Below are 26,424 nucleotides of genomic sequence, written 5' to 3'. Positions count from 1 at the left end.
ATTTGTATATCTGAACTTTGAAAACATCTTTACCCATGCTACCTTTTTTTCTTTCCTAGCTTGATTCAAATTCCGGTTGAATTCAGTCCCCTTCATGGGAAGTATGTTTTAGGCCCCTCAGGGATGAAGGGAGGGTTGTTTTGTGGTGATTGGCCTCATAGTGGATTCTGCCATCGGTAGCTGCTTGGTTGAATTACACATCTCTCTTTCTTGTTAGATCGTGGGCTGCGATCACCAGCTGGGAAGCACCGTCAAGGAAGATAACTGTGGGGTCTGCAACGGAGATGGGTCCACCTGCCGGCTGGTCCGAGGGCAGTATAAATCCCAGCTCTCCGCAACCAAATGTAAGACACACAGAGATGGGTGACCTTTGGACTTGTTCATTTATCCTCCCCTGGCTTAGGTCTGGCCCCACTAAACAGCCAGGGAACAACATATCCACCAAAATGATGATGAACCTGAAAATGTAGAAGGCCTCATGCTCTGGCATGTGAATTAGCTTAGGTGGACAAGTCAGGTTACCAGCTGCAGTTCCAAAGAGGAAACCTGTCCTTCTGAGGCACATCAGGAGTGAGCCAGACATGGGGCTACAAATACTCTCTGTGCAAACATGAGCTTTGCTGTCCAACATGAGGACAGACTGTATCCCAGCTCCTGCATGATGTGTAGTGTGCTATGCCTGGTAGAAGATAGCAGGGAGAGTGGGAAGATAACACAAATTCACTCCTGTCACTGTGAAGTCACATGGCCTTCATTTACAAGGTGGCCTTTGGTCAGTACTAAAACAAGTTCTTTCAGAATTAATGTAGGGCAGTGATTACGTGAAGTTTTGGTTTTTGGGTTTTTGGGTTTTGTGTGTGTGTGTGTTTTTTTTTTTTTTGTTTTTTTTTTTTTTGAGACGAGGTCTCTCATGCTGTCACCCAGGCTAGAGGGCAATGGGGCGATCGCAGCTCACTGCAACCTTCGCGTCCCGCATTCAAGCGATTCTCCTGCCTCAACCTTGCAAGTAGCTGGGATTACAGGCACATGCCACCACACCCGGCTAATTTTTGTATTTTTAGTACAGACAGGGTTTCATCATGTTGGCCAGGCTGGTCTTGAACTCCTGACCTCAAGCGATCCACCCGTCTCAGCCTCCCAAAGTGAGACATTGCAGGCACAAGCCACTGCACCCAGGCTATATGAAGTTTTTTATTGACGTTTGTGTCCTGATACCTCAATACTAGCAAAAAATAAAAATAAAAAAAGTATGCTTATTATACATGTACTTGCTGAGAACTTCACACAGTCATCCTCTGTAATTGTTATAACAACCTCATGAGCAAAGTACTATTAATCCCCATGTTATGGATGAGATAACTGAAGCTTAGCCAGATTATGGGACTTGCACAGAGTCACACAGTTGTAATGGAGCCAAGATTGGAGCTCAGAGTCTGATTCCAGAGCCTAAGCACTTACTTGTTCCTCTGCACTGGTCACAGCCCTGCCGATAGTCTCTGTGGTGGGACATTTGCAAAGCAGATAGATGGATCAAGGGAAGTTGCCCCAGATGTCTACCCAGTCAGGTCCTGCTAGGATAGATGGTACAAGTTCTCATGGTACCTAAGCCAAAAACGGAGTCATTAATCTGAGACATTTTATGATATACAGTCCTCTGTGACAAGCACTGTTCTAGGCACTGCAGCAGATACAGATAGAAATAAGACAGCCCTTGTATTAAGGACATGCATTTTTAGAATTATTTTGGCATTGCTTGGCATATTGTCTCCAGATTTCGCTACTATGCAGAATCCTTCAATAGATCCCTGATTGAGTATTTCTTTCCACATGTCTCTCTGGCTTGGGAAATGAGAATGAATATCTTCACTGAATGTGTTTTGTTATCTTTACTTGTTGACCAGCTGGAGGAAAACAATTGACATACGGGGAGTTTGTTGCTTTAAATGGACTTACAGGTCAAGGAAGAAAGGCAGAGGCAGTTATTCTGGTATGCAGTGGAGAAATATTCTCAGAAGTCCTGAAAAGGCAGCTTGCCAAAGGATTAGCCTCGAGGTAAAAAGAGGGGGCAGAAAGAAAGAACGGGGACTTCTACACACATGAAAAATTGGAGATACCAGTTTAGGGAACTCTGTACATTCTAACTCTGTTGGAAGCAGTGGAAAATGTAATTCTGCAAAAATAAATAAAATAAAATAGATTTAAAAGATTCTGGCATATAGAATAAAGAATGAGATAACTTAGACATTGATATAATACATTTAGGCAAGATTTTTCTTTGGTCATGTCTGTTGGTAGCTTCTTCTATAAGATGAAAAATTTCTAAAGTTAGAAGATGGAAACCAGAAATGGATAGAGGCATAATTCTCTTGTAAATCATGGTTGGATATTAGGAAAGAGTTATATTTAAAAGATCACTCTTAAGAACTCTTCAAGGAATGCTAGAAGAATTAAAATCTCTCTATTTCTGTCTCGTATCTGAATCAGTTTTCATTATCTAGGAATCTAGGAATTACTGTTAGGTACAAAAGGGAATGTCATGCATGTGTGCAGTAATGGCTGTATAGTGTCCTGGGAGCATGTTTTTAATGGTAAAGATGCTTCTTTATTCTCATGCCCATACCTTCTTGTTCTCATAGAGGAGCTAGACTACTATACTCAGATAGACATTCCTCTTACCGTACTGTTAGGGAAGGATGGGTAACCTCTGGGGCCTGAATCACAAAACAAAGATGGAGAAGCTCCGAGGGAACAAACTGAAGCAAATTGAGAGCCCTATATAATCTCCAAGTCTACAAATAAATACCTCAATGAAAAGTGCCCTATTCAAGACCAACAGTGGGTGAATTATATAATACACAACCTGATGATTATACATAATGGCAAAATGCAATTGATTCGTTTACCTTAGCACTGATGATGCCTCATGACAAAATGATTGATATCAATAAAGCCCAGCGTATGCATGCATCTCACCACAATCTATAGCAGATGCTGAACAAACTGCCTCACTTATGTTTTCTCCACCCTAGAAGAATCTTCCATCTTATATTTACGGACTGTGAGGCGACCCACTGGCAGGGAATATGAGGCTGCTCTGCAGGGCCCCGTGGAGCGGCCAGGTGAGCAGTTCTCCATGCCTGGAGGAGTCCTGCCAGATCTCTCCCCTGCCTTCTGCCAAAAGGCACCGTCAGCTCGCCACATGCTCTCTTCAAACTTCTGGCACTCAGATTCCCCACATTGAACTCATTTTCTTTCTGAACTTATATCCAAGTTTCTTTTTTTTCCCCGTATGTTATCAAGCCTCAGAGGAACAAAGCAAAAACAGGAGAGTGGAGAAAGACCATGGTAGAAAGTGCCAGAAGGATAAGGAGAAGTAGGAAAAGTTTATCAAATGGCTGCCATTTGCTGGTGAATTTTTAAAAATCATCTTTTTATTAAAAGACATTACAATTGCCTAATACAAATACAGACAGTGGAAATAGAGCAAGATCAAAGTACTCTTTCTCCTTTCTTAAAGGAAAAGACTGCCCACTGGTAGCACTCAGCCGTTTCATTTTTCCTAGTTGCTTCCCAACTCCCCCAGCCCACAAAAATAGTCAAATATAGCTAACATTACCTTGCTTTTGATTCTTGAAATTTAAAGGCTCATTTCTCACAAGATGTATTGACTTATACTATATTATATATTTTCCAAGTATACTCAGAATATTTTTAGGGCTAGAGCCAGCCTATTTGCTATCAATTTGATATTTCCAGCTTTGCGGAGCTCTCATCTGTATCTGTATGTTTTGAAATCACCTGGAGATCCTAAAGCTCTCTCTCTCTACCTTCCTTGCATGGTGAGGTCACTTAACTAATTTATATCAAGATAAAATTAAGCTTAAGCTTTTAATACTTAAAAATGTCCTCTCAGACTGTGGCTTATGCTGATGTATGATGGCTATGGGTAAACATATTCTTGGACTATCATTCCACCTCAAAGATTTTGAGGTAAAGTACGCTTATAATAAAACACAGGCCTCTATGCTATAAAGTACAAAATACATATGGATTTTTTTAAAGAAAGCACAAAACATTAAAGAAATTTCCACTTGCCCCTGGATGTTTCAGGCTATCCTCACAAGCCACGCAAGGATATATTCATTCAACAGCACATATTTAATGGGCACCTGCTATGTGCTGAGGAACTGTTCTAGGTGCTGGAAACACAGCACAGAACAAAACAGACAAAATCCATTTATCTTCATAGGAGCCATGGAAAAAACAAACCAGAGCAGGAGAACAGGAAATGGGTATAGGCTGCCAACCACGGGTGATGCAGGGGAGCTGCAATTTTCAGTAAGTTAATAAAGAAAGGGCTCACTGATAACATGGCATTTGAACAAGGATCTAAGGGAAGTGAAAAGAGGTCACCATGCAAAAGTTAGGGAGAAGAAAATTCTAGGATATATCCGGGATATATTTCAGGAAGAACAAAGAAGCCAGTGTGACTAAAATGAGATGAGTTTCAAAAAGGCTAGAGAAAATGATATGAGGCAGGGGGAAGAATGGCACAGATATTGTGGGGTTTTGTAAGTCTGAATGAAATGGGAAGTCGTTGGAGGATTTTGAACAGAGGAATGACTTGATCAGATTTCTGCTATACTGAGAGTAGACTGTAGTTGGAAAGACATTACACTAAGCCAGGCCACAGATGACAGCGACTTGGACTGTACCAGTAGCTGTGGCAATGATGAGAAGTGATCCAATTCTAGATACACTGCAACTGTAATTATTTATTTATTTATTCATTTATTTCCTTCCCTCCCTCCTTCCCTCCTTTCTTTCTTTCCTTTCTTTCCTTTCTTTTCTCTCTCTCTCTTCCTTCCTTCCTTCCTTCCTTTCTTCCTTCCTTCCTTCCTTCCTTTCTTTCTTTCTTTCTTTCTTTCTTTCTTTCTTTCTTTCTTTCTTTCTTTCTTTCTTTCTTTCTTTCCTTCTTTTCTTTGAAACAGGGTCTCACTCTGTCTCTGAGGCTTCAGTGCAGTGGCACAATCACAGTTCAGCTCATTGCAGCCTTGACCTCCTAGACTCAGGTGATCCTCCCACTTCAGCCTCCCCGAGTAGCTGGGATTACAGGTGCACACCACCACACCTGGCTAATTTTTGTATTTTTAGTAGAGATGGGGTTTTGCCATGTTGGTCAGGCTGGTCTCAAACTCATGGCCTCAAGTGATCTGCCCACCTTAACCTCCCAAAGTGTTGGGATTGCAGGTGTGAGCCACGGCACCTGGCCAGCATTTTATATTTTAGCCATTCTTATCAGTGAGTAGTGGTATCTCATACTTGTTTTTATTTGCCTATTCCTAATGGCTAATAATGTTAACATCTTTTCATGTTGCATTAGCTTGCAATTGATGCTGTAACTAATTACCACAGACTAAGTGATTTAAAGCAACACAAATTTATTATTTGAAGGTTCTGGGGGCGTCAGAAAACTGAAATAGGTTTCAGTGGGCTTAAAACAAGGTGTTTGCAGAACTCAGCTCTAGAAGCATTGAGGGAGAATATCTTTTTCTTCAATTTTGATTTTCCTGTTCCTAGAGCCTATACACATTCTTTGGCATCTTCAAAGTCAGTAGCGTAGCATCTTCAGATCTCTCTCTGACTCAAGCTTCCTCTTCTGCCTGCCTCTTGTATATTAAAGAATGTTTGTGATTACATTGAGTCCACTCAGATCATCCAGGATAATCGCTTAATTTTAAGGTCAGCTGATTAGCAATCTTAATTCCATTAGCAATCTTAATTTCCCCTGCCCACATAATATCACAAATTCACAGATTTAAGGACTTATTTAGCAGAGGAGAGGGATGCATTAGTCTACTTACCACAGTGTGCTTTGTTCATCTTTTGCATAGTGTCATTTCAAGTCTTTTGCTCATTTTTTAAAAATGTGTTGCTTGACTTTCTCTTGTTGAGTTTTGGGAGTTCTTTACATGTTTTCTAGGTGCAAGTCCTTTGTGGGATATTTGAATTGGAAATATTTTCTCCATCCTAGCTTTTTTCTTCAAAATTGCTTAATGTTATCTTTCACAGAGCAAAAGCTTTTCATTTAGATGAAGACCAGGCTATCATTTTTTTCTTTCATGGCTCATACTTTTAATGTCATGTCTAAGAACTTCTTGCCTAAGACCAGGACGCAAAGATTTTCTCTTATGTTTTCTTGCAGAAATACATTTCACCTTTAGATCAGTGACCTATTTTCAGTTATTTTTAGTATAAGGTATAAGTTTGACAGGTAGGTTGAATTTTTTTTCATATAGATGCCCAATTCTTCCAGTACCATTTGTTGAAAAGACAACCTTTTCTCTTTTGAATTGCCTTTAAACCTTGTCAAAAATCTATTGCCATTTCTGTGTGGGTCTGTTTCTGGACTGTATTCTGATATGTGTCTGTCCCTTCATCAGTACTCCATTTTTTTTTATTACTGTGGCTTTAAGGTAAATCTTAAAATGAGGTAGTGTGATTTCTCCAACTTTATTCTTGTTTTCAAATTCATTTTGGCTATTCTATTCTGAGTCTTTGCCTTTCCATATAAATTTTACTATCTGCTTGTCCATATCTACAAAAACTCTTGCTGGGATTTTGTTGTGTTAATTCTACAGATTGATTTGGAGGGGGTAGGAATTGGCATCTTTACCATGTTAAGTCACTCAATCTGTAAGGTATGAGAATTTTATGTCTCTGTTTATTTAGGTCTTATTTTATCTCTTTGATTAGCCTTTATTAGCTTTCAGCATGAAGATCACATATACTTTAGTTAGATTTACACCTGCTGTATTTTTTTGTAACTATTGCAAATGGCGTTATATTCTCTTTTTTAAAACTAGAGGTGGGGTTTCACTATGTTGCCCAGACTGAAGTGCAGTGGCTATTCACAGATGTAATGACAGCACACTACAGACCCACATTCAGATCAAGTGATCTACCTGCCTCAGCCTCCCAAGTAGCTGGGACTACAGGAGTTACTGCACTTGGCTTGGCATTGTATTCTTTGTTTCCATTTCCAATTATATATTGCTAGTTCATAGAAACATGATTGATTTTTGTGTGTTAGCCATGTATTATGTAAACTTGATAAACTCACTCAATACCTCTGAGTTTTTTGGTAGATAACTGGGATTTTCTCAATAAACAATCATGTTGTTTACAAATAAGAGTGGTTTTGCCTCTTTTCAATTTGTAAGCCGCTCTTTTTTTTTTTTTTTTTTTTTTTTTTTTTTTTTTTTGGTAGTCTTATTGTACTGGCTACGCATGCAATACAATAGTGAATAGGAATGATGACGATGGAGATCCTTATCTTATTCCCAATCTTAAGAGGAAAGCATTCAGTTTCTCACCATTGAGTATGATGTTAGCTGTAGGTTTTTATAAATGCCCTTTATCAGGTTGAGGAAGTTCCCTTCCTTTCCTGATTTGCTGGGAGTTATTATCATGAAGGGATGATGAATTTTATTAAATTCTCTTTTACCTCAACTGACAAAATCGTGGTTTTTCTTTAGACTGTTATTGTGATGAATTATATTAATTGATTTTCAAATAACCAACTTTGCATTTCTGGGATAAACTGTACTTGGTCATACTGTATTATTCTTTATATAGATTTCTGGTTTGATTCGGCAGTATTTTGCTGAGGCTTTTTATCTGTGTTCATGAGAGATACTGGTCTGTCGTATTCTTTTATGTATTTGTTTGGTGTTAGTATTAGCACAAAATGGCCTCAAATGATGAGTTGAGAAGTAATCTCTTGTCTTCTTTTTTCTGGAAGAGACTGTATAGAATTGATGTTATTTCTTCTTTAAGTGGTTGGTACCATGCCCCAGTGAAATTTTCTGGATCTGGAGATTTATTTTTCAGTATGTGACCTTATGAACATATGGAACACCATTATAGTAACTATTTTAATGTCCATTCTGTGTTTGGATTGATTGATTTTTCACTTTAATATGTGCTGTATTTTTTTTGTTTCTTTGCATGCCTCGTATTTTTTGACTAGATGCCAGACATTACAAATTTTACTTTTTTGGGTACTAGATATTTTTGTATTTCTATAAATATCCTTGAGCTGTGTTCTGGGAGCAGTTAAGTTACTGAAATCAGTTTGAACCTTTGGGGTCTTAAAATGTGGTAGACAGGACCAAAGCCATGTTTGGTCTAGAGCTAATTGTACCCTTTTACTGAGGCAGGACCTTTCTGAGTATACTACTCAATGTTCCATGACTTACAAAGTTTGTCACTTTGGCTGATGGGATAAGATAGTATTCTCAGCCCTGTATGAGCACCATGTACTCTTCTCTATAATTCTTTTGTGTAGTTCTTACCCCAGGCCAGGTAATTTCCTTACACTTATGTATTGATTGCTATGCTGCTGGCTACTTTAAGGAAACCCTCTTGGGTCTCCAGAGTTGGCTTTCTGTATAGCTCTCTCCTTTCTGTTACTTTGTCCCAGAAATTCTAACCGTTTTGGTTTCCTTGGACTCTTGGCTTTGTCTCCTCAATTCAGGGAATCTACTGAGCTCTACCAGCCTTCCTACTTCCAAAGCTGTAGCCTGGGAACTCTATCAAGGCAGTGAGCTGAGGCAATGTTGGGCCTTATCTGATTTCTTCCCTAAGTGTACAGAATTGCTGCCCTTGTTTGCCTGATGTTCACTAACTTAAAAACCATGGTTTCATCTGACTTTTTAATTGTTTTAGGCAGAATATTAAATCTGGTTCCTGTTAGTTCATCTTTGTCAGAAGCAGAAGTCTTGGTGCTGGGCTCTCAATTCCACTCTGCAGCTACACAGAGCTAGCCAGCTTTTGACTCCTTCTGTGGCAATGTAGTTAAGCACCTCTAGTTCTGATTCCTCATCTCCCCTCAACCTCCACAGCCATTTGATTCCTAGAGGTTGAACGTGTTTCAATATTGTCTTAGAACTTTCTCCCAAGCAGCTGACACTCATTTTGTGAATCTGATACTGGCTGTTTTGATGTTATCACCTCTGCAGGCAAAGGTGTCTATGTCAGGATTATTGCCTGAGTGAGAATATAAGATACTACTGATTGTGAGATGTGTTCTGATTTCATATATGTTAAGGCATGAAAAGTTGTCCCTCTTGGAATCAATGAAATAGGGTATTTTGACAATAGAACTTTTTAACTGATTAGATATAGAGATGAAGTATAGGATGCCTCCAAGGTTTCTGGCCTAGGCAAATGGAAGGATGAAGTTCTCCAGATGAGAATGAGGAGGGCATCTTGTTTGGCCTGTCTAGTATATATCTTATATTGTGCAATTACAGATAAACCAGGGAGAAAATTGAAAGCCTCAGATGCTCAACTTCTTATTTTGTTGGATGTATTTTAAGTAATAAAACTGTCATGAAGATGTAAAATATACCATTTAAATCTCCTCAACATTGGCAAACTATTTTTATATGTGGTCAATTGTATTTTAAAATGGCTCTTTCATTTTTAAAAATAAAATAAAATTTAGTATCAGCTCCATAGGCATAGAGGGAAGAGTCTAAAAACATGAACTTATCAATGGATCTAAAAATAAGATAAACTCAGATATCAGAATAGGAAATTCTGTCTTTTCAAAATATTATCCTCATCACCTTCCTCTGATACAGCTGTGAATCACACAGAGCATCCACATATGACAAGATTTTAAAACGGATATAAAATGTTCTATATAGAAAGTTGTGTGATATACATATAGATAGATAATTTTTAAAGAATTCTCTTACATACAAACCTTGGGAACAATTTTCTTGAGAAAAGACATTTGCAACCCATATCTATGAAATGACAGAATGTATGATTCCCATGGAAAGTTTGTCCGTTGAATGGAGAAAGGAGTTATCTGGTATCTGGAGCAGATCATTTAGAATTGTTGATTAATAAGCTAGAAATATGTCCTGAAGACTGGCATCATGGTTCAGTCAACAAAGCCAGAATAGATTAGGGCAGATGCACTCAATCCTAGAACAGTGCGCCTTTGTAGGAAAGGGCACCCAGAGGAATGTGCAGCACGGTGGGAGAGGATGTGGCCCCTGCCTCGCCAGCTATACTAATGGCATTCATCACCAAGGAGGCAGGTGTTGCAATCAGATTGCTCTCACATTCTGAGAAATCTTAAACACCACTCTGTGCACAACATTCTAATAGATGCCAAGTAGAAGCATCTTCCAATCCATCCCAAATCATTGAGGATTTATCAGCAAGTGAGACAATTATTAATACATAAACAACTCAAAAGTGGCTTTTTATGAATATGCAGAAAATGAAATTTTTAATTGTTTTTCCTATTTTGTTTTTTGTTAAAGTAAGAGTACTGTCACTTAACGTATGTTCTAAGATATATCAGCTGACTTTAACAGATGACACACATAAGAAGTTTTTATGGATAAACATCTTAGGTATACAATGGGTTAAATAGACTGAAATGGGTTTCTTTGGTGCAGGGCACCTAAAAAAATGAATGAATGTGCTTTGGGAATTTCATCTGTGGGGTGTAGTATTTTGTATTTCCCCCGTGTTTTATCTTAGATCCCTTTTTCAGGACCATCTTGTGGGACTAGTGCTTTGTTTATCTTCTTTGTCACTGAAACCCTAGTACCTAGCATGCAGCCTGACACTAAAAGACCCTCAAAAAATATTTGTGGAATAAAGTAATGAATTTGCAGATCGTTTAATGACTTGCCAGGGGTCCATCAGCCCTTTTCAGAATAATATATAAGAGAAGTCTGTGGCTCTTCCTAGTTCTGTGCCATGTGCTGCCAACTGCTACAGTTTGTACCAGCCTGAGTTGCCTCATTTCTCTGACTAGGTGAGTGCAAGGGGCATCAGAAAATACTCTTTCACCTGGTCTACTTTCTCCATATACCCTCTTCCTCAACAACTTTCTAGGAGGTTCTTCTCTTTTTGGGGAGCATGCAAATGTTACCACACTCTATCTTCTTTAGGGAACATACAGATACTACAGCATCAGCCAAAAGCTAGGGTATTAATGTTCCATTGTATGGAATGCGAGTCACTTCCCAGCAGAGCAAGAGGGAGGCTGCATGAGCTGTGTGGGGGTCAGAAGACTGCTGCTGAGCATGGCAGGGCCAAACAGAAAGCTTTCCTTTTACTTGCACTTTATTTGACCTGTGGGTAAACAAAGACTTTCTATTTCTAGAAAGTGCCATTGTTTTAACTGCTTTGAGTTTCTTTTGCAAACTTAAAAAGTCATGTCTTTATGCAAGGCATTTAAAGCTCTGTAGGCCCAGTCTTGGCCGGGCATGGTGGCTCGCTCCAGTAATCCCAGCACTTTGGGAGGCGGAGGTGGGTGGATCATGAGGTCGGGAGTTCAAGACCAGCCTGGCCAAGATGGTGAAACCCCGTCTCTACTAAAAAATACAAAAATTAGCCGGGTGCAGTGGCAGGAGTCTGTAATCCCAGCTACTTGAGGCTGAGGCAGGAGAATCACTTGAACCCATGGGGCAGAGGTTGCAGTGAGTCAAGATCGCACTCCAGCCTGGATAACAAAGTGAGACTCCATCTCAAAAAACAAACAAACAAAAAAAGCTCTGTAGGCCTAGTCCTAACATTTTGTTGTTGTTGTTCCTTTTCTATGTTCCCCTTACACTTTTTTTCTGTTGTTGTTCTTATATATCACAAACTCTTAGCTCTCTGAAATTCAACAACATATGCCATTAAAAACAGCTATAAGATTTTAGCATGAGTGGAATATTCAACTTTGTAGAGAACTTGATAATATAACCTCTCCGAGGAAGGAATTGGGAGAATATGATTCTTCTTTCTCATTCAACAGGTAATGTGCTAGGGGCCTTGGAGAGTTGAAACACAATAAAAAATAGTTTTTCAGTCCCTGTCCTTTAAGAGATTTGGAGTAGAGGGAGGAAAATAATGTTTACAGAATACTTACTGTGTTCCAGGCTATACATCCATATATCTAGATTCATGTCTATATTTATATCTAGTCACAAAAATAGTATAAGGCAAGTTTTGTTTTCCCTGTTTTACAAATGAGAAAACTGAAGATCAGAGAAGTCAGGTAACTTCTGAGATTCACTAATTTAAACTAAATTCTCCTAAAGATAGGATGATAATATTAAGAGAAATATTGAGTAAGAATTGGGATTCTCTTATTTAACCTAAATCCTTCCAATGATAGGATAATTATGTACACTATTAAAAAAAATATGTCTGAACAGGCCAGGTGCAGTGGCTTACCTGTGCAATCCCAGCACTTTGGGAGGCCAAGGCAGGTGGATCTCATGAGTTCAGGAGTTCAAGAAAAGCCTAGGCAACATGGCAAAACCACATCTCTACAAAATTACAAAAATTATCTAGGCATAGTGGTGTGCACCTGTAGTCCCAGCTACTTGGGGTGATGAAGTAGGAGGATCTCTTGAGCCCGGCAAGCTGAGGCTGCAGTGAGCTGTGATCACGCCACTGCACTCCAGTCTGGGTGACAAAGCGAGATCCTATCTCAAAATAGTAATAATAATAAGGGCCTGGCGCGGTGGCTCACGCCTGTAATCCCAGCACTTTGGGAGGCTGAGGTGGGCAGATCATGAGGTCAGGAGTTCGAGACCAGCCTGGCCAACATGGTGAAACCCCATCTCTACTAAAAATACAAAAATTAGCCGGGTGTGATGGTAGGTACCTGTAATTCTAGATACTTGGGAGGCTGAGGCAGAAGAATTGCTTGAACCCGGGAAGCAGAGGTTGCATTGAGCCAAGATGGTACCACTGCACTCCAGCCTGAGCAACAGAGCGGGACACCTCAAAAAAAAAAAAAAAAAAAATATATATATATATAAAAGATAAGTAGTATGAACAAAGAATCACACAGGGCTTCTGAATATGCTGGTAAATATTTTTAAACCTACCTGTCTCTTGTCTTCTGAAGTGCCTTCCTATCCATTTGATCTCGGACTATGCATTATACTTCCCAGAAATTTCATTTCTTCATCAGAAAATCCTCTATGCCAATGTCAGAAGTTTTGGGTGAGGGAGTAAATAGTATAATTTAGGTGAAATTGAAACTCTGCAGCACCATAAAAGTATAAGATACTGTCATTACAAATGGAGTTCTGAATAAGAATACCTATGATATATTTGAGATGCATATTAGCTCTAATTTTTAAAAATGTCTGCTTCTAATGAATTTAAGCTCAATTTATAAATAGAGTGAAAAGAAATCCATTATAAAGTGATCTGTGGTTCAGTCGATTTCTAAAAAAATATTTTTAAATAGAGTGTGTGTAGAGAAATGTTAAGAAATATTTATGGGGTACTCACTACATATAGTTTTAGGGATAGATGTTGTGAAGGATATTTAAGAACTAGAAGGCATGATTTGTGCCCCTGGGGTGTTCAGAGCATACAAATATATCTTCCCTTTCTCTTATCTGTTCTGCTCATCCAGGATACTCTGCTGGGGAGAAGTCCAGATTTTGATGTAATAAATTCATCCTTTGAACATTAGAATTTATTTTTATGTTTTAATTCAGCACAAGTGTTTTTGATCATATAAGACCAGATTTTAAAATCAAAAATGAAAACTTGCAAACTAATTTTTCAGTATTTCAAAATTCCTATTTTTTAAAAGGCCACATCCTCCAGGAGTTAACTAGTGACTAGCATCTTTGGCATATTTTATTTTGAGAAAAGTGAAAATGTTGATTTCTAAATAATGGCCTTCACATTTCAAACACTTTAAAAAACTGTAGTTTTTAAGGTATGTTAGTCAGTGCCTTTATTTAGAAGGCCATCAATAATTTTGTGTCAAGTGACGTGCTTTAAGATTTTGCTTTGTCTCTCTCTAGCTGATGACGCTGTGGTTGCGATTCCTTATGGAAGCAGACATGTTCGCCTTGTCTTAAAAGGTCCTGATCACTTGTGTAAGTAACTCTGTTGTTTTCCTTTGGGAATTGGGAATTGTAGTCATTATTATTTATTTTGTGTTCCCAGAAAAGATTAAAACACAAGAATACACATCTTTCTACTCTATCATAATATGATATTTTGAGGGCTTCTGTTTATCTTTTAGCTGCCTGATGAGATGGCAGAAAGCCCTGTGGTAATTATCTTTAACCACAGTCATCCTGAAAAATACAAAATAGATGCTCCCAATGGGTTGTTGTTGGGTTAAGCGCATGTTTATGCTCTTGTGAGTAATATATCTCATTCCCTCTCTTCTTCCTTTCCAATCTCAGTCTTTTTTTTTTTGCCTTCCCTCTCCTTTTTTCAGCTTTCTTCTAACCCCCTTCTCTCTTCTTCATTCATTCTCTTTTTCTACCTACTTTCATGTTTCATTACTTCATCAATCCAGAGGAATATAGAAACACCAAACAACCTTAACACTGTAGCATTTAAAGAAAACCATCATGGTGTAATTAAGCATCCCATGTATTAAAGAAAAATTCAGGGCCCTCATATCTTAAAGAAAGCTACTGGGATTCAGGATTAAATGGTAATCATAACCCCAAAGATCAAATGGCAGCATGGCCCCTCCAGGATTTGTGCAAAAATTGATCTTCAATCATGCCGAGGCAGCAGTACAGAGTCACCTATTTCTTATTATTTAGTGTTGTTTAGATACAGAGCTGTAAATTACGAGAAGAAAATTATAGGCTATAAACAAGGAAGAGGATGGGAGGGGATATGATAGCATTTTCTGTAAAATTCAATTTCACTGAAAGGCTTCACTTCAGTTGGTTCCTTGAGCATTTCTGATCTCCTCCACTGTGATTGTTCCTGGGTTTCCACAAAGCCATCTATCATCTGTCCTTTCGCCCCTCCCACACAAATGTCTGTGAAACCAATTTAGATAGCAAGCATTATTTTTTAGTGATTGGATTATGAATGAAATCATGCTAAAAAGGCAAACAAGAGGAAGACAAATTGAAGCCCATAAAAGTCAAGATCGCCTACAGTAGTCTTTCTAAAAATAAAAATAAATACATTTCATGGAAGAGGTGGGATTTGAAAGGCCATGTGAAGTAAAAGAATAAGTAAGGTACAGTTCAGGCAAAACCAAAAAATGCTAATAAGTCACCTTCTATGGATTCAAGTTTGTTTCTAATCCTGAACAACCCTGTAAAATATGGTGTTCACATGTGAAAAGATAATGTATGTGTGTGTATTATTACCATTCAGATGATTCATTTTTCCCCATTTGAGAATTGGAGAGGGCTAACTTCTAATGTAACAACTCCACTCAAAAGCAGTACTTTTGTGAGCAGTAACAGATACTGGAATAAAATATTCAGGCCAATATCATCACCAAGTGGGAGACTGACTCTTCATTGCAGAAGAAAGAACCCATAGGAATAGATTTAAGAGGGAATTTTTTTTTTTTTTTTTTTTTTTTTTTTTTTTTTTTTTTTTTTTGAGATGGAGTCTCGCTCTGTCGCCCAGGCTGGAGTGCAGTGGCCGGATCTCAGCTCACTGCAAGCTCCGCCTCCCGGGTTCACACCATTCTCCTGCCTCAGCCTCCCGCGTAGCTGGGACTACAGGCGCCCACCACCTCGCCCGGCTAGTTTTTTGTATTTTTTAGTAGAGACGGGGTTTCACCATGTTAGCCAGGATGGTCTCGATCTCCTGACCTCGTGATCCGCCCGTCTCAGCCTCCCAAAGTGCTAGGATTACAGACTTGAGCCACCGTGCCCGGCCGTGGAAATTTATTTTTATAAATGTACTAGTCTCCTAGATTTCCTAATTATGTGATCACAAAGAAGCTGAAGAATTGGCCTTGTTTGATTTAATTATCCTAAAGATTTGATGAAAAGCAAACTGGAATCTGCTTTTCTCTCCCAACAAACATACTATTGGTAGCATATGTATAACTAAATCATTTTTCCTTATGTGTTCTTTTTTTATATTTGAAATATAATTCAGCAAAATGAATGTGGGAGTAAAGGATACCCTGCTTCTCTTGTAGCTCTTTTGCCCTTCATTCCCAGAAGCTGATATAGTGCGAAATCAACCTTAAATATTTTGGACCAAACCAGAATAAGATGAGGCAATCTAGTCTGCCCCCTTGGCTCATCTTTAATTAGATGTACCTTGAGAAGGACAGCTGTAAGCCTCTTGATAAAATGGAATCAGAAGCTCGGATCAGGCCTACAACTGCAAGATTTTTCTAAAACTAAGTTAATTGATGTCCTAGAAATATTTCTACAAGTGCCTGTGAGGCAGTTTGAGAAACGAAGGCTAGAGGAAGGAGATTTAGTGCGGTTGCTTTCCCCTATGACAACAACTGTGATTTCCTCCCTCCAATATTCCCTTGATGTGCCCTATATTCTTCAGTGGGATCCCCTCTGTTCTGAGGAAAGGGAGTGAAGTCTTGTCTACTCTAGAAGAAGGGCTCCACAGACTTCATCTGAGAGTCCCTGGGCATTTAACTGAAGACCAAGATTTTCCAGCTGTTGATATTCCTTGCAGTAGAGAACTACAAGTAAACCACCTCTACAATAATGTAATACAAGTATCTAGGTACTTGAGTGCCTCCAGAGACCTTAAAATTGTTTTAACCCAGAGCCCCACCCAAGCACTCCCATTTTTCTGCTGAAGAATCTTTGCCAAAACCAAACGTTCTTGTCAAGTTTTGGAAACCATTAGCCTTAGTCCATCCATCTTTCTTCATGCAACACAACAGACAGTTGTTCTAAATCACCCCTCAGTGACATGAGAACTTAGTCTTCTCTGAATCACACATCATAATTACCATCATCCCCAGCGTGCTCTGATTTTCTACAACAAAACATGCTTCATAGGCTTTGTCATTGGCCAAATCTGGATTTGAATGCTCCAGAAATAAAGGGGCTTTTTTTCTATCTTAAGCACTTATGAAATACCTTATATTTGCATAAAACTAAGCTAAGTATCAAAATGAATTTTAAAAAGAGAGAATACTGAAAATGGTAGCTCCTGTTCTTATGTGACTATTGTTTCTTCATTTTGAGCAATAGCATCAGTGAAGTAAGTAACCAGAAAGTATAAATAAACACAGGTTAATGCACTAATATAAAGTCATACAGGTACTGAGGCAACTCAGAGATACACCCTGGATCTTGTAGAGCAAAAAGAAAACTGGAGGGTATCCTAGGCTGAGGGCCATCAAGATTGAAGTCAAAAAGAGATGTATGAGAATTGGTTTACTCAAAAGAATAGGGTTGCAGTAAAGTAGGGTGCCCAAATAATGTCATCTGGAAAGTCAAAGATTTTTTTGACAGGAACCCTTGAATGCCTGGCTAATGACTTTTAAAATAATTTCAATTGCAGCATAAATTCCTATGTGACTCATCAGTGCCTATATATTTTGTTGATATCACAGTTTCAATTTGTCAGTCATATAAAGAATGATGTGTCTCCCTTACCTAGCTCTAAACATTGTTGCATGAAATGTGCTTGCCTGTGGTTGCCCTAGGAACATCTTTCTCTCATCTTCATGTGTTTGATTATGTAGATCTGGAAACCAAAACCCTCCAGGGGGCTAAAGGTGAAAACAGTCTCAGCTCCACAGGAACTTTTCTTGTGGACAATTCTAGTGTGGACTTCCAGAAATTTCCAGACAAAGAGATACTGAGAATGGCTGGACCACTCACAGCAGATTTCATTGTCAAGGTGAGCCCAATTTAGATACCTCCTTTTCAAGCCACATCCAAACTGATGTTACTTATAATTTCCTGAGCAGAGAGAGACTTTAGGTTCTGACATATGTTTGGAAAGCCTGTTTGTCACCCAGGAAATGTTTAATCTGAGGGTGTTGAGCTAGCTGCATCCTGGACTTTATGAGAACATATGATATTTTAAGGTCATAGGAAATCTTTATTATATAATTAATACAATCTTTATTATATAATTAATAAAATAACCCCACCTAAGAAGCCAATGTATCATAAGTTGGTGGCTATAGATTGTTTTTAAAATAGTTTGGATACAGTCATTGACTTATATAGGCTATCCTCAGTAAAGGAGAAAAACAAACCGATTATCCACAGACTTGGTCAACTCATCATGCTTCCAATGGCAAGTTCTGTTTTCTTTTGCACTGGCAAGAAAACTAAGTTGTTTCCTTCTATCAGAGCTTCCCTACTCTTCAAGGTAATATAAAACACATTGCTGGAAGCTACATGCACATTCTGCTGGAAAAATGTACACACTAGAAGAACATTTGGGAATCACAATAAAAAAAACATATTTTTTTCCTTCAGTAGGTCAGGAGGACCTGAAGGATTTCAGCTGTAAAGCTGTAAAACTTGTAATGTGTCCAGGACTCCATAAATTTTTCATCATGGGACCTGGAGCCAGAGGACATTTGATTTAAGCTAAAGCTTGATGACCCCATGGCAGCTGGAAGTAAGAATGCGTATAGAAAAATACAATAGGCAGTAAGGTTGGAGGGAGAAAGGTTCCAGAATACTGTCCTCCGTCTCCATCTGCATGGTAGTTCTCTTTAATCCAGTCCAGACGCCAGCCACATGAACGTGAGCAAGAAGCTACAAGCCATCAGAGGTAGCTCACAATAGAAATGATGCTGTAGGTAGTTAAATGATTTCCGTTAAGCAAGAAAATCCAGTAAAGAAGTGAAAGATGTCTTTATTCTTTGAAGCCCTTGGAGTACCATTAAATAGACCATGTATACTATAGTAATTTCCCTAGTGGCCTTGTGAGAGTTAATACACATACTGAAATTATGTAACTGGATTCAAGCAATATTACTTACATTGGAACAGCTCACAGCATTGTCAAATGTGTTACATCTATCCAGTTGCCTTCTGCACCTCCCCACTTGGATAACCCATAGGCACAACAAGCCCAACATGCCTAAGTTTAACTTGAGCCCCAGATACCTGCTTTAACATCTTTATTTTTTTAATCTTACAAATTAAGACACTGTCTACCCAGGCAAGTGAGAAATCTTTGATTCACCCTGATTTTCCCTTCTATGTGCCGTCGGTCAGGCTTCATCCAAACTGTCTCTCAGCATTGTTTTTTCTCCTCCATCCTTGCTGCCACTGTGTTAGCACAGGCCTTTACTTTTTGTCATCTGAACTAGTACCCTGGACCCTGAGCTAGTTTCCCAGCCTCTGATTTCATTGCCTATGTTACCTTCAGAGTGCATTTCCTAAAACCCCTTCCCTAATTCTTCATAACCCCTCACCTTCACTCATTTCCTCTAGGTTAGAAGACAAATCCATAGCACAGCATCTGTTACTCTCGTTTAGCTGGATTGTGCCCACCTTTCCAACCTCACCTTGGACTTTTCCCCTTCTGTTTCAGCCCTGAATGATGAACAGGTCCCCCAGCACCTTACACTCTCATAACTCATTACCTTTGCAGGATGCTGTACCCTCTACCTGGAATGCTCTTATCGTGTCTTCTTCCATTCTCTTCACTACCTCTTACTTCTTCTTCGAGATCTCCTCCTTCTAGGAGTATTCTTTGACTCTACCCCAAATTTCTGTCTGTATCTCCCCACCTCTGTGTTCCTTGAGGGAAGAAACTGAATTGTATTTGTCTTCGTATCTCCATGAGAAGAACCCAATAAGCACTAACAAGTGCTGGATGAATAAAGAATTTTTGCCACCCAACAGTTGCTTAAATAGAGCAGATGCGGACATCTCTATTATACCCACAAGGAAACTTAGCTTCAGGAAATTTGAGTGACTTGCCTGAGTTCACACTGATGGGAAGCCAGCACTGAAAATCACATCTCTTTACTTCTGGTCCAGAATGCTTTCAATAGTTTGTATTGCTTCTAAGAATATATATCTTTTTCTTCAGTGTTTCATTAGAAAACACTGGGAATCAAATAAATGTAAAGTTATTCTAAGATAGACAATGTCATTCTTAAATTAATTTGCTTAAACTTTAAAATGAGCCAGATAATTGAAGTATATAGAGAAAAAAAGAAGAAAATGATCTTTTTTTCTAGTACTTCATAATGAAACAATTTTCTCTTCCCTAATTTTCGTCAAATAGCTGAAAATAAGATATTACTATTGATTATTATTTTTCATGATTTAAGTATTACAATTATATATATATATCATATGAATTAAGCTTTCAGTAGCATTCAAAGTATAGTCTCTTTTGCATTATGTATATAACACACATATATAGTTGATTAATCAAATCCTCTTTATAGATTTAAATGGCCATTTACTCAAGTCTCAAACCAATCTCACCTTGATAAGCGTCATTAGAAACACTGAAATCCATCTTCACAATAAGCAAAATAGCGTCATCCTTGAGATCAGGTCATTACCCTGGTGATCTGGTGTATGAAGTCAGGTGACTCAGAAAGTAGAATATACCAAACATAGAGCAGAAAGCCATCAGTGTGGTGCTTACACAGAGGCCATGAGTATCTGGTTCTTCACAGAGAGCTGTCCAATGGCTATTTGCAGATTTTTTTTTAAAAGACATGGAAGGATTTTACTTTTGAGATGTGGACATGTCTCTTAAAACAGTCTAATTGAAACAAGTTCTCTTTTATTTTTTATTAATTAATTTTTAATTGACAAGTAAAAACTGTATATTCATCATATATAACATGTTTTCAAATATGTATACTTTGTGGAACAGCTGAACTGAGCTAATTAATATATGTATTACTTCACATATTTATCAATTTTTTTATTATACTTTAAGTTCTAGGGTACATGTGCACAATGTGCAGGTTTGTTACATATATATACATGTGCCATGTTGGTGTGCTGCACCCATTAACTCATCATTTACATTAGGTATATCTCCTAATGCTACCCCTCTCTGCTCCCCCAACCCCATGACAGGCCCCGGTGTGTGATGTTCCCCTTCCTGTATCCAAGTGATCTCATTGTTCAATTCCCACCTATGAGTGAGAACATGCAGTGTTTGGTTTTCTGTTCTTGCGATAATTTGCTGAGAATGATGGTTTCCAGCTGCATCCATGTCCCTACAAAGGACAGAAACTCATCCTTTTTTATGGCTGCATAGTATTCCATGGTGTATATGTGCCACATTTCTTAATCCAGTCTGTCACTGATGGACATTTGCGCTGGTTCCAAGTCTTTGCTATTGTGAATAGTGCCACAATAAACATACGTGTGCACGTGTCTTTATAGCAGCATGATTTATAATCCTTTGGGTATATACCCAGTAATGTACTGAGGACACTTAAAATCTATCTCTTGGCAATTTTCACAAATACAATACATTGTTATTAACTGCAGCCACCATGTTGTAGATAGATCTCTTGAACTTATTCCTCCTAACTGAAATTTCGTATCTATTGACCAACATTTCCCCCACAATTCACTTCCACCCCAACCTCCTGGCAGCCAACATTCTACTCTGTGTTTCTATTGGGTCAATTGTTTTAGATTGGACATAGAAATATTATTCATATCACACAGTATTTGTCTTTCTGGGCCTAGCTTATTTCATTTAACATAATGTTCTCCAGGTTCACCCACATTGTCAAAATGACAGGATTTTCTTCTTTTTTTAAGGCTGAATAGTATTCCATTGTGCATATATACTATGTTTTGTTTATCTGTCTGTTGATGAACATCTAGGATGATTTCACATCTTGGCTCTTGTGACTAGTGCTGCAGTGAACATGAGAGTGTAGATATCTCTTCAACATACTGATTTCATTTCCTTTGAATATATACCCAGGAGTGAGATTGCTGGATCATATAGTAGTTCTATTTTTCAAATTTTTTTAAGAAATCTTTATACTGCTTTCTACAATGGCTGAATCAATTTACATTCCCACCTATAGTATCCAAGGGTTCCCTTTTCTCTACATCCATGCCAACACCCATCTTTTGTCTTTTTGATAATGGCAATTCTGTTAGGTGTAAGGTGATATCATAGTACTGAATGCCTTTTCCTGATGATTAATGATGTTGAGTATTTTAAAATATGCTTGTTGGCCATTTGTATGTCTTCTTTTGAGAAAAAATCTATTCAGATCCTTTGTTCATTTTTCAGTCAGATTGTTTTCTTGCTATTGAGTTGTTTGAGTTTCTTGTATATTTTGGATATTAACCCCTTATCAGATGTGTGATTTGCACATTTTTTTTTCCATTCTGTAGGTTGTCTCTTCACTCTGTTGATTGTTTCCTTCGCCTTGCAGAAGCTTTTTCTGTTTTTGCTTTTGTTGCCTGTACTTTGGGGTCATATTCCAAAAATTGCCCAGACTAATTGAAGATGGTCAGTATGTTTTCTTCTAGTAGTTTTATAGTTTCAGGTCTTACATTTAAGTCTTTAATCCATTTTAAGTTGATTTTTGTGTATAGTGTGAGATACAGGTCTGATTTCATTCTTCCACATATGGAAGTTTTTCCAAACACTACTGTCCTTTTCTCAGCAACTTTGTCAGGAAATTAATTGACCTTAAATTTGTGGAGTAATGTCTGGGCTGTCTTCTGTTTAATTGGTCTATGTGTTTGTTTTTAGACTGGTACCATGGTGTTTTGATTACTATAGCTTTTCAGTAGATTTTGAAATCAGGTTGTATGATGCCTTTAGCTTTTTTCCTTTTTGTTCTAGATTACTTTGGCTATTTGGGGTATTTTGTGGTTCCATTTTAATTTTAGGGTTTTTTTTCTATTTCTGTGAAAAATGTTATTAGAATTTTCATGGAGATTGCATTAAATCTGTAGATAGTGTTGGGTAGTATGGACATTTAACAATATTAATTCTTTCAATTCATGAACACAGGATATATTTCCATTACTTTGTGTTTTCTTCAATTTTTTCATCAATGTTTTATAGTTTTCAGTGTCTTTCACTTTCTTGATTAAATTTACTCCTAAATATTGGGGGTTTTTGGTAGCTATTATAAATGGGATTGTTTCCTTAATTTCTTTTTTGAATGGTTTGTTATTAGTGTATAGAAATGCTATTGATGTTTATATGTTGATTTTTTTATCCTGCAACTTTACTGAATTTATTGATTAGTTCTAACAGTTCTTTGGTGGATGCATTATATATTAATTTAAGCACCACATTGCTTTTTGAAAAAGATATACAGGAATCAGAATGGCCACTTGTCAGTATCTCCATGAAATTTTCTTGCCAAAATACCATTTTTGTTTCTTTAAAAGGAAAAGACTTTTTTGTGCAAAAGGAAGATTTTCTGACAGTGAGCAATTGTTATATATTGCCCTTGGTTCCAAAACAACGTTTTGGAATATCCTTCTCTTGCCACCTTTAAAACTAGACTGAATTCTCATCTTGCTTCCTAGAGGAGCATTTCTTCTAAACATTTTAAACTTGTTTCGTTGGCTCTACATACATTTTGACAATGGCAGTTTAGTGTGGTAGAATAGATAATCTGATGCTTACTGGGTGTGTGACCTCAAGAATATTGCTTTGCCTCCTCGAAACTGTTTACTCCTTTATGAAATGGTAATAAAATACTCCTCATTCCTGAAGGAGCCCTTGTGGGGGATTAAATGAGATAATGTGTATAAAAGTGGATAGATCCAAATTACTTACTTTCCATCTTTTTGAAACACTTTAACTTTCAGTCAAACAAATCACTATACTCTATCTAAACAACAGCAGGAAGCTGCTTTGCTGAAGATCGTGAGAGTCTGATGCATTTACCAGTGATATACCCAGGAACAATTTGGCAGATGTAGCCATTAAGATAAATGGCTATGAGAGCAGACTGGCGGTGACATCTGTCAGTACATTAATTATTAGAGGTGATCTGGCCATCATCTGGATAACTGGCTGGCTTAGTATCCCCTGCCTCCCTTACTATGCCATGTGCATCTTTTCTGAAGCTGCAGACCCAAGGAAAGAGAATGACTTTCCCAGGTAGAAGAGTCCTTCTCAGTCATAGGTCCATTCTTCATTAGAACCTCCAACTCAGCTCTACCTGTAAAAGCAGCTAAGATATTTTGGTACATATTCTGGTTTTGCCCATTTGAAAGATCTCTGCAGAAAGCCAGATTAGACAGAGAAGAAGGTCATTGATAAGTATCTAAGCTACAAAAGTAGCAGAAACACACAGCAGAAGAGAAAGCAATAGCATACTCAGACCTAAGAGCACTAACTCATAATTCATGCACTGAAAACAAGAGAACACTTATTTCCTGCAGAGGACAATTTTAAAAAGATATTGCATTTCTATAGTTGGAAAATTTGGTTAGGAAGATTGGCTTCATTCCAATTGTTACCAAAATAGCATCTTTGAGAATTCTAAGGGAACAGAAACTTTGTGATTTTTACTTGTGTCAGTTAGAGTATTAGGCAAAGACGATGCCTTCATATTTTGTTCTAGACAGCCTTGAACATAACCTTGCGTACAATTCAGGATACAAAACTTGTTTTTATTATAAGAGGAAACAATACAAGGAGTCTGGAGAGAAATCCCATGTGCAAAATAATGGGAATTTACTTTATTAAGTAAGTTTATAAAATTATATGTATAATTTTATATATATAATTATATAAAATATATATAATTATAAAATATATATAATTGTCTCTCTATATAGACGGTTTGAAATAATGATACATACCATTGAATACTAAAGAAAAAAAGACACATAGTGAAAGCTATAGATATGCCCTACAAGCTAATATGCTTAAGAAAGCCTTTGTGGTGGGTGGATCACTTGAAGTCAGGAGTTCAAGACCAGCCTGGCCAAAATGGTGAAACCCCATCTCTACTAAAAATACAAGAATTGGCTGGGTGTGGTGGCAGGCACCTGTGATCCCAGCTACTCAGGAGGCTGAGGCAGGAGAATCGCTTGAATCCAGGAGGCAGAGGTTGCAGAGATTGCACCATTGCACTCCAGCTTGGGTGACAAGAGCAAAACTCCATCTCAAAAAAAAAAAAAAAAAAAACAGAAAGAAAGAAAGCCTTTATGATACTTGGGCAGCCTGTAAATCTTGGGTAGGATTGAAATACAGTTAGTCCTCTACTTACAATAACCAACAACAAATTTTTGACTTTATTTTGGTGCCACAGCAATATACATTCAGTAGAAAATGCATTTCAAGTACCCATACAACCATTCTGTTTTTCACTTTTAGCACAGTACTTAATAAATTATATGAAATATTCAACACTTTATTAGAAAACATGCTTTGTGTTGGATGATTTTGCCCAACTGTAGCCCAGCATAGGTGTTCTGAGCACATTTAAGGTAGATGTGGGGAAGCTGGGATATTTGGTAAGCGAGGTGTATTAAATGCATTTTCTACTTATAATATTTTCAACTTACGATGGGTTTATTGGCATATAACCCCGTTGTAAGTTGAGGAGCATCTGTAACAAATTCTTTTATCCACTGGAGGCTGAGCATTGGCCAACATTTAATCCCAGATTGGTTTCGCTCTGACACCCAGCCTGTTTCTAGACAGTCTCCCCATTTCCATCAACCCGTGCTTATAGAAGGGAAAACCATTGTCCTAAGCCATGTGTTCTTGAGAGGAAAAGTTTAAGTCAACTGTAGGAAAGAAGAGAAGTGAATAGTAAGTACTGGTTCATTTTCCTACCCAACTTTTACGGGTAGTGACTCCGCCAATAAATATGCCCCTTTTGCTGATAGATGCCAAGCGTTTCAAACTGAGCTAATCAGAATATACTGCATTTCTCGGCAGATTTCACACATTGTTTTGCCAATCACACAGCTAGGTTTAGGATGCAGAGACAGAGAACTGGTTCCTCATCTTTCTTTCACTCTTGAGAGCTACAGATCCCTGCCCAATCCTGCCTCGCTCCCCACCACCACAGTACTAAGCTCAGTTCTGGTCATTGGTTTCCTGTCCTCGTCCTCCATCTGACCACTGGGACAGTCCTTCAAGTAGGCTGCAGTCTGCTTTGCCACTCAGTGTCTCCTGACAAATCTTTGCCACCCTCTTTGTTCTTTAGACAACGTTATACCTGTTGTTTCCAGAGAAGCATCTCTGATCTACTGCCCTACTCAAGGGTTGGGGGCAGCATTAATCACAACTCTGAGCTAGGTAGGTTGGGCACAGTGGCTCATGCCTGGAATCCCAGCACTTTTGGGAGCTGAGGCAGGAGGACTGCTTGAGCTCAGGAGTTTGAGACTAGCCTGGGCAACTTAGTGAGAGATCCCATTTCTATGAAAAAGAAAAAAAAAAGAAAAACTCTGAGCTAGGGGTCTATGGGCTGAACTGCACTATTTTCCAATATGGAGGTCTGGAGTTCTAGAAAAACTAGAAAACTCTATAAGAAGTATAGAGGTAAAATTGGGTACTAATATTTTTAAAATCATTTTTAATCTACTAATGCCTAATCTTAGCATTTCCAACTGTTAAAATTATCAGGTATTTCAAACAGCAAGACGACTGAACCTGTTTCATTCCCATAGTAAGTAGCATTTTGGCAAACTCTCTTCACTATAC

At 38.1% G+C, this 26,424-nt stretch overlaps 1 protein-coding gene across 1 annotated transcript in view; it reads left to right on the top strand.

Annotated features, from left to right (window-relative positions):
- ADAMTSL1 (ADAMTS like 1) overlaps positions 1-26,424 on the top strand; it is a 419,209-nt gene that overhangs the window by 150,232 nt on the left and 242,553 nt on the right. Inside the window, exons 5-7 of the mRNA XM_050761325.1 lie at positions 218-344; positions 13,860-13,934; positions 17,504-17,661. Of these exons, the coding sequence (XP_050617282.1) occupies positions 218-344; positions 13,860-13,934; positions 17,504-17,661 (360 nt within the window). The remainder of the gene's footprint in view (positions 1-217; positions 345-13,859; positions 13,935-17,503; positions 17,662-26,424) is intronic.

This window comes from Macaca thibetana, chromosome 15 (assembly GCF_024542745.1).
Source record: "Macaca thibetana thibetana isolate TM-01 chromosome 15, ASM2454274v1, whole genome shotgun sequence".
Lineage (NCBI taxonomy): Eukaryota > Metazoa > Chordata > Mammalia > Primates > Cercopithecidae > Macaca > Macaca thibetana.
The sequence above is the reverse complement of the archived record's forward strand: the minus strand, read 5'-3'. Positions and strand labels throughout refer to the sequence as shown.